Raw genomic sequence first — 9839 nt, forward strand, 5'->3', positions numbered from 1 at the left:
TTCCTTTTTTACATTTATCGATTAATTTTACTTGCAATTTATTTCTTTCTTATTCGTGCGAAATACTTTTTTATTCTTTTTATTTTTCTATACATATCTTTGCATCGTCTGTGTCTTAAACGTCAGTTTTTTTTTTGCGATTATTTCTTTTTTTTTTTTCTTGTTTTTTTTTTTTATGTTCCAATTATCTCACGTTATTTTCAAAAACGACGATAATTTTTTTCTAGCTACCTGTGATTCGTAACAAACTATAGAGGATATTTTGCGTTAATTATATTTTATTGTTTTATCCTTTATTTGAATATTAATTATTTTTTTTTTCTTTTTTGACTTTGATCGAATACAAGTAAAATATCTCTGTATAACGTACATCTCCCCCAAAAAAATTTTCTTCATTGATTTCGAGGTCATTCTCTATAATTTTTCTTTTTTTTATTTCTTTTTTCAGGGTCTTTTAGACAAGTACCTGATCCCTAAAGCTAGCAACGCCGAAAGCAAAGTATTCTACCTCAAGATGAAGGGCGATTATTACAGGTATCTCGCAGAAGTCGCCACTGGTGAAACCAGGAACGGTACGTACCTGAAAAAAAAATAAAAATAAATAAAAATAAAAAAGAAAGGAAACCAGAAAAAAGAAAAAATCTTTTCGAAATACATGTGTTCATTGTTATTTGATAAAAGCAACGACGCATCACGATTTTCGAGACAGGATGAAATTAAAAAAAGGACCTCTTTTTTATATTTATCTCGAATTACTTTTTGATTTCTCTCAATCACTCATTTTCAAGAGTTTCATAAAATCGATCCCTTACTGTTCTTTGAATTTATTGATCTATTAAATTGGGATTGTACTTTTTTATACGTCGATCTCAAATTTGCAATCGATAATAGAGGGTTGTCATCGTCGATTCAAGTTAAGTTCATAGTGGGTGTACTAATACACACACACACACACCATTGTGTTTCGAGAGACAGAGATATAGATCAAAAGTGGGTCCTTTACGAAACGCCGTTCAGCTTCTTTTTTCTTTAAAGGTGAAACGAAAAGACAGCGACGGCTGCGGCAGCTGGTGAGTCGTTGCGCTGGCAGATGTTTTTGATTAAAGATATCCTTTCTGGTTGAGCTGTGCTCTCTTCGCGTATAATTGATCCTGGAAGATAGCTTCTTGAGAAACTTATAAACAACGCGAAGAATGAATATTCGGTAATTATTAACGCAAGAATTCCATCTGCCATCGCAAACTTTCTCGCCAATTTCCGTTTTATATATATATATATATATATATATATATATATATATATATATATATATATATACACACGAGTAATGAGAAAACGAAAGAAAAGAAATTGTTTCGCTAAGAGAAAACTACTCTTTGGAATTTAATGAATTATCCGTATGAAGGAACACTAATGAAACTGTTTGAAGACAAATATATTTTCTTATATATCTTGGTGAAACTACTTGTGCAACTCTTCTCTTTCCTTCAAGTCAAGTCTACTTGAAACGAAGATAATATCATCCGGCAGATGTTGCACGTTTTTAAAACAGGATAATTAAACAAATGAAACGAAAAAATTATTAAACAAACAAAAAGATACATACCGAAGAGTAGTTGGGTGATATAGTTTTTTTTAGCATGACAAAAAAGTGTGTTTGTGTAACTATCTCTGTCCGTTTCTGAATTTGTCATTTAACTTAATCTATAATATTTCTGACCAATCTAACAAAACCCATATATTTGATTGTCATCCACATATACACATATACAGCTGTGGTAGATGATAGCCAGAAGGCGTACCAAGAAGCGTTCGATATCAGCAAGTCAAAGATGCAACCCACCCATCCGATCAGGCTAGGTCTAGCCCTAAATTTCTCGGTCTTTTATTACGAGATCCTCAACTCACCAGATAAGGCCTGTCAGCTGGCCAAACAGGTATAAAAAATACTAAAGCAATAACTCTTAATCGATACTTTTTTTTTTTTTACAGAATTTTAGCTAGATATGCGACTAAATGATTCATGGTGAGATGGTGCAGTGGTGTGATGGGGTGACGATGGTGATGGTGGTGATGGTGGTGATGATAATTTCTGCAAACGAGAAGATAATTTTGTTCTCGCGGATTTCTTTTTAACATTAGCATGCCATCATTGGTTTCGACTTTTTTTTTCTACTTTTCTTCTTCCTCCCATTCTATTTATTTTTATTCCTTCTTATATTCTAACGATAAACTGACACGTAATACAAGGAGAGTTCGTGAAAATGTTGATGTACTATCTCAATAGTTTCTCTTTCTTTGTGATTTACATTGCAGCGGTAGTCGATGATTCACAAAAGGCATATCAGGAGGCGTTCGATATAGCGAAAGCAAAAATGCAGCCTACACATCCCATCAGGCTTGGCCTTGCCCTCAACTTCTCCGTTTTTTATTACGAAATTATCAATTCCCCCGCTAGGGCCTGTCACTTGGCCAAACAGGTCAGGGGTAACAAGAATCGTTTTGTTTGTTCAGTTTTGTTTTCGAGAGTTTTGTTTGAGTGACTTATTTGAATCATATTGTATTTGTACAATAAAGTATGATATCTAATAGAACGTTTTATGTGCGTGTCCTCTGTCGTTTACGTGTCTCTCTCTGTTGTGTGTGTCGGGCGCGCTGATTCATCCAAAAAATTTCTGTCATGCAAACTTGATCGATCTTTTACAAATTAGTATTGTATAATTCTGATTTATCTCTCTAACATAATTTTCTTTCCGAATGCAATCGCTTTGTAATATATGTGTATTTGAATTTATATCTTAACAATGATTACTACTCACGTAATTTCAAGATATATGTATATATAATCTTATTTGATTTATTTCAAACTATCATTAATATTCTTTCTTTGTTTTTGAGATAGTCTCGTGATAACAATACTCCTCGCCCTCTCACCCACTGTACCACTATTAACTCGCCTTAAGTCGCAAAAGATAATAACGTAATGCAATTCCGTTTTAATTTAAATGAATATCCCTATGCACGAACTACGATCTATAATTATCTAACCAATGATTTTCTTTGATATTAATCGATAAATATCGGATATTGATTTTCCGTAATTAACACATTCGCTGCATCTCCAAAAATAAATATCTTTGCTAGCTGTATATTATTATTATTATTATTATTTTTTTCTTCATTTGGTACAAGTTGATAACGTCGAACACGGTGGCAGGACTTTGTTATAAGGTCGCCACAGAAAATTATAAACAATTTCCTCGATTAATCGCTTTCCAGTTTGTGCAGCGAATGTGTTAAATTATAAACAATGAAATAAAAATGCAATTCTAATTTTTTGTAGGCGTTTGACGATGCGATCGCGGAACTGGACACATTAAATGAGGACAGTTACAAAGACTCCACGCTGATTATGCAGTTGCTGCGTGACAACCTTACTCTTTGGACCAGTGACACGCAGGGCGACGGGGACGAACCACAGGAGGGCGGCGACAACTAACCTTCCTAAGCTTAAGTCCTTTCTAATCTAATAAGAACATCCTATTCTCTATCGTCTCCCCCGTCCCTTGAAGTGCTCACCCATCTCCATCTACCCCTGGATCTCCATCCATCCATTCATTCACACCCGTTTTCTTTTCGTCCTCGCGTTTCCTTCTTCCGTCTCCCTTCCTCCCTCCACCCTATCGCCTATCCACTACCCACCACTCCTTCCATCCTTCCACAACAACACCCTCTTATACTGTCCGTATATCTCCTACACCCTCTTCTATCTTCCCTCCTTTTGTCACACTTTCGAAAAAACGCTCCAAATCCTTTTTTTCTCTCCTCTACGATAACGAAAAAAAAATCTCCTTGTCTAATGTCCCGCCAACAACAACAATAACAACAACAACCAACAACAACAACAACATCAACATCACATCCGCACATCATAATAATGTTGCCGATGCCGTCGCCACAACTATACTACACTCGGCTCGATAATACCTCGAATGCAAAGCCTCTCTACTGTACCATCGATTAAAAAAAAAAAAATGGATACAAAAAAGAAATGAAAAGAAAAGAAAGAAACAGGAAGAAGAAGAAGAAGAAGAAGAAGAAGAAATGATTCTCGGCCATGTCCTTTCGTCGAAGCGAAATACAACACATCGCATCCTTCCTCCTCCTCCTCTCATAATCGTACGTTGCTCTCTCTCATCTCTCTCTCTCTTTCTTTCTCTCTGTCTCTCTGTCTCTCTGTCTCTCTCATTCTTTCACTCTCATATACACACACAACGCTACATCTCTCTATTATTAATATATCCATACGCGGAACAATGAAACCTTATTGTTATATATAATTGGGAAAGAAGAGCGATAAGAGAGAGAAAAGAAAGAGATAGAACGGATTGAGATATAAATCTGGATAAATGTGTTGGACGAGCGAGCAACGAACGAACGAACGAACGAGAGAAAGACGAAAAAAGAGAGAAAGAGAAAAAGAGAACGACTGAAGATGAAAGAACGATTGAACGAACGAACGAACGAATGAATGAATGAATGAATGAATGAATGAACGAACGAACGAACGAACGAATGAGAGTATGTAATAACGAATGTAATAATGAATGAGAGAGAAAGAGGGAGCATATAAGTAATAATCAACCCCTCTAACGGGGGGTTGATGGCTCACCTCGTACGAGCATACATACGTTTGTGTGTGTGTCTGTATATGTGTGTGTATCATTGTTTCGCGACGAAAAGAAATGGTACGAGCGTCATCAATATGGATCCTCTTGGGTATTTTGACACGAAGTCTCTCAAAAGTGTTAAACGACACTACATCCCCGTATATTATTTATCCAAACGGAGAAAAACAGGAAGCGATAAGATAAATCGTCGATGATGAAGCAAAAAAAAGAAAAGAGCTAATAATAATAATAAGGATAAATTAAAAAGGAAAAAATACAGAGAAAGGGAAAAGGACAGAGAGAAATAAAGAAAAAAGAAAGAGAGAGAGAGAGAGAGAGAGAGAGAGAAAGAGAGAGAGATGAAACAGAGGGTATTTTCGCAGATCTTGTCTCGTCGTTGTATGTCTCTTTGATGAAATGTTGCGTCTGAGAGAGAAAGAGAAAAAGAGTAAGAGAATAAACGTGAGATATATATATTATATTATATATACACACATACACATATATGTATTAACGTCACTATATATAATGTGTGTTGAAGGAGCGTAAAAAGGAGAGAGGAGTTTCTAATTATGGAGAGAAACATCGAGAAAGTGAGAGAGAGGGAGAGAGAGAGAGAGAGAGAGAGGGGAGAATCTTTGGCGGTGACGGAAAAATAAAATTCAAGATGTCAGTTTTAAAATCACTAAGTACAAGAAAGAAAGCAAGCGTTTCTTCTGTGCGTCTTTTTTTGTGTATGTGCTGCCTATGGTATGTTACGCGTTGGAATGGAAGAATGAATGAGTGAAATGGAATGAGAGAAAGAGAGAGAGAGAGAGAGTGAGAGAGAGGGAGGGAGGGAGAGAAAGAACGAATGAATGTAGAAAATGTTTGTAACTTTTTGCGCGTCATGACGAGACACGAAATGCGAATAGTATAACATGAGACACCACCACCACTACCACACAACCACTACCAACCACAAATGTCACTGTCACTATTCCCAGATCTGTTCGCTACTTTACTGACTCTCAAGAGTATCGCTAGATAAAAACAAAGAAAAGGAGGAGCGCGAAAGTTCGAAGAAAATAATATGCGAAGAGAGAAAAAAATAAGAAAGAAAGAAAGAAAGAAAGAAAGAAAGATAGATAGATAGAGAGGGAGAGAGAAAGAGAAAAAAAATAAGCACGCATGAATCTAAACTACATTATTATCCAGTTGTCATTAAATTAAATTTCACATTGTCTAGCAAGTACGAATATTATTATTATTATTATTATTATACGAAGGGAAGAACGCAGGAGGAGAAAGGAGAGTAAAAAAAAAAAGAAAAAAAAAACAAAACAAATACATTAAGTTATTAAGTTCCAAACGACATCAGTGGTGACTTAATTTAAAACACATTTTAATATATTTTATACGTGTATACACGTTAACCGATATATCTCTTATCCCCCCTCCTAGCCCAATCCCCGGAACTTCCCCCTCCCGACACTTCCTTAAGCGCCTCATTAAAAACCATCTTCTTACATATACGTCGGTATAGTTATTTTTTTTTTGTTCGCATCGTCCGTTCACTTTTTACCCATTCAAAAAGAAAAAAGAAAAAAAAATCTAAAAAAAAAAACTCGATCGTCCTCGCGATATACTCGCATTTTTTCTCTCCGAAAACTTAACGAACGGTCATTGTCAGTAGTGTGCTCTAATTGTGTCGTCGTTTAAAAAAAAAAAAAACAAAAACAAAAAAAAAGATGAAAAAATCTTTGTATCTCATCTGAGATGAGTGAAATGCGAAAAATTTAAAATTTAGAAAGGGAGAGAGAGAGAGAGAGAGAGGGAGAGAAAAAAAGAAAGAAGAGGAGTTCACAAGCATCTTCAGCTTTTAATCGTCGTCGTCGTCGTCGTCGTCGTCGTCGTCGTCATCGTCATCGTTGTCGTCGTCGTCGTCGTCGTCGTCGTCGTCGTCGTCGTCGTCTTCGTGGCCGTCTCCGTAGCAAGCTCGCGTGAACGCGATAGATAAAAATATGGGACCGGGGAAGAGAAAAAGGAGAAATTTTTTGGATTCTTTTTTTCTCTCTACTTTTTTTTCTTTAAAAGGAAAAAAAGACAAAAAAAGAAAGAAAGAAAGAAAGAAAGAAAGAAAGGAAATAAAAAAATAAAAAAAAAAAAGAAAAGAAAAATTATCGAGAAGTTTCCGGATTAAATATAACCGAGAGAAACGCGCGCCATACACCATATATGTATGTAATTCGTCCAATTATCCCGCGACAACTTTTTCTTCATTAATACGTCGATAAAATACATAGGGTGTCCCGATTTTCTCGACTCTTTCCTCTCGCAGACTCCTCTATTAAACTACCCCTCCCAAACGCTCTTTTAAAACGTTACGCGCAATAATGTATATATAATCTATATATTATTATACGCTCTCAGAAGAAAGAAAAAAGAAGAAAAAAGAAAAAAAAATGTTTAATGCATAGTTAATCGTATTTGCGTCGAAGAAGAAAGGAGAATAAGGAGGAGAAAGAGAGAGAGAGAGAGAGAGAGAGAGAGAGAGAGAGAGAGAGAGAGAGAGAGAGAGAGAGAGAGAAAGGGTATATGGAGTTATGATACGCGTACATAGATGTTGGAACATTCCGTTCATTTGACCTGCTCCTCCTCCTCCATCTCTTCTCCTCCTCTTCCTCCTTCTTTAAAAAAATTTACGACAAAAATATTCAAACTCTTTAGACGTTGAGTTTAGACTGGACAGCTCGAAGGATGAGATTATCATTTCCTTGTGATTCGCACGCATTGATAATCGTTTCTCACAAGAAAAAAAAAATACGTAATCTTAAAATTATAAAGTTTAACTATTGGTTTTCGGTAGGAGGTTTAGTTGATTACAGAGAAAAAAATATTTGAAAAAAGTAAAAAAAAAAAAAAAAAAGAAAGAAATAGAGTTATTTGAGTATACGATTATATAATAACACATTACTTCAGCGTGTTTATGATAAATTGGCGTAATTGAGTTATTGTGAGATAGAATGAAAATGAAAAAATATGTTGGAGAGAAATTAGAAATTGAGAGAAATAAGAGAGAGAGAGAGAGAGAGAGAGAGAGAGGAAGTACACATTCAACAAATACACCGTTCGTAGTTTCTTTTATTCTTCTTTTAAAATAGCGAATGAAGAAACAAATCAAGTATAATATTATGTACTGATCGTTAATAAGTCATAAAGACTATCTTATTTTTGACTATATTGATATATAAACGTGCGTGCTCTTCTATACACACGTTTCGTAAATAATTAAATAACCAAGGGGTTTGGAGTGTGTATATGTGCGGACGCGCGCGTTGTGTGCAAGTGTTACCAAACATAAACATTAATCGATTAAAAATTAAAGAAAACATATGGATAAACACCGTCATGGTTGATCTATCATTATATTATATTTCTTGAAACGATCTAAAATACGAAATTTGATTGAACGGAATTTGATTTTATTCGGAAAAAAAGAATTTAACAGATCGTAAAATTGCACTTGAAATATGAATGCATGTATGTACGCGTGGGTGTGTGTGCGTGTGTTCGTGTGTATGAATGAAAAAAAGATATTATGCGAAAAAAGAATAGCACAGCGTAAAAATGAATTTCTTTGAATCGTTAAACGAGGGAAAGAGAGAACAAGAGAATTCAATTATTCAATAACATAAATATACGCAAATCGGTATTAATACATTAGTTAAACGTAAAGTTATACAAATTACCGCCGATGCGAGAAATAGAGAAATAGAGAGAGAGAGAGAGAGAGAGAAAGAATGAATGTAAAGTGAGAAAGAGAGTGAGAAGGAGAGAATGTATGTAACAGAGATAAAGAAAGCTATTGATAATTTTTTATCATAGCTGAGAGAGTATGATTTTTAATAACACCATAAAAAAGATTTCCATCGGACATAGAAGAAAAGAAAGAAAGAAAGAAAAAAAAGGAAGAAAGAGAGAGAAATGAAACGACTAAAAACGAAATAGAAATTTTTTTCGGAACTCTCACGAAATAAAATTTTTACGAACTCCGTCTTTCTCTTCTTCTATTAATTCTTTTTAATATATTTATGTATATATACACACATATGTCTCTCTCTCTCTCTCTCTCTCTCTTATCCCATAATAATATATATTATCCAGTGTCCGATCGCTCTCGTAATAAGGACTACAATTAATTTTTAACGCAACAATTTTTTGTTATAAAAGTCCATTCCGACGTTACAAATTTCAACTACGTCATCGTATGTTGCGTTGTCGTCATCTTGCGTTCTTCTTTCTTTTTATCTCTCTTTCTCTCTCCGTATGATTAAAATTTTTTTTTAATAAAAATATGTCATTTTTTGTTTTCTTTTCTTTTTCTTCTTTTAAACAACAACAACAACAACAACCATGGAAATAAGTCATTTTATTGGAGACATACGAGTTATACGTTTATATATTACATTATGATATTAATTCGACCAGCGAAATCGATCTTTTTGAAAGAAGAAACATTTCGTTTCTCGACGTACATATTCTCTCTCTCTCTCTCTCTCTCCTTCCCTCTCTCTCTCTCTCTCTCTCTCTCATATTTCATCCTATTTCCTCTATGATCTTTATTTTTCAACTATTATCTATGCGCGAGTATATTTGAATACGTTTGTTTCGACTTCACGTTGACCATTTCAATTTCTTTTTTCTTCCTCCCCCACCTACCCTCTTCTTTTTCGTTCTTCGCTCGATACATTCACATACACACACATGCGCGTCCGCGCGCATATATAAGAAAAAAAGCAAGTTACGTAACACATGTTAACACAGCACACCTACACGCCCATAATAGAACACCGCGGAACGCGAAAAACGATAAATGAAAATTTGGCGAGAAACGAACGAACGTGTGTCGGATGAGATGTGTTGTTCCAACAAAGAAACACAAAAAAATACATAAATTATATTATTATCATCGTTATCATCATCATCATCATCATCATCATCATTATCATCATTATCATCGTCGTCGTTGTCATCGTTGTCGTTATTATCGTGGCCATCGCCATCGCTATCTTCATCGTCATCATCATTGTCATCGTTATCGAAAGAGAGTCGAGAAGAAAATCTGCGGACACCCGCGTGTCGTCTTGCCAGTAGCGCGGGAATGGCAACGTTCGATCCATGAAGTTT

General features: G+C 35.1%; 1 protein-coding gene across 7 annotated transcripts in view; it reads left to right on the plus strand.

Moving 5' to 3' along the window:
* Positions 1–6368, plus strand: part of LOC122631002 (14-3-3 protein zeta) — a 47239-nt gene extending 40871 nt beyond the window's left edge. For 6 of the 7 annotated variants that reach the window (XM_043816158.1, XM_043816155.1, XM_043816157.1 and 3 more), the window contains 3 exons: positions 449–572; positions 1774–1937; positions 3344–6368. In XM_043816158.1, the coding sequence (XP_043672093.1) occupies positions 449–572; positions 1774–1937; positions 3344–3499 (444 nt within the window). In that variant the 3' untranslated portion in view covers positions 3500–6368. Of the gene's footprint in view, positions 1–448; positions 573–1773; positions 1938–2316; positions 2481–3343 lie in introns of all 7 variants that reach the window. The other variant, XM_043816154.1, reaches the window with a different exon arrangement.
* Positions 6369–9839: the final 3471 nt, after the last annotated feature.

Source organism: Vespula pensylvanica, chromosome 8 (genome assembly GCF_014466175.1).
Source record: "Vespula pensylvanica isolate Volc-1 chromosome 8, ASM1446617v1, whole genome shotgun sequence".
Taxonomy (NCBI): Eukaryota; Metazoa; Arthropoda; class Insecta; order Hymenoptera; family Vespidae; genus Vespula; species Vespula pensylvanica.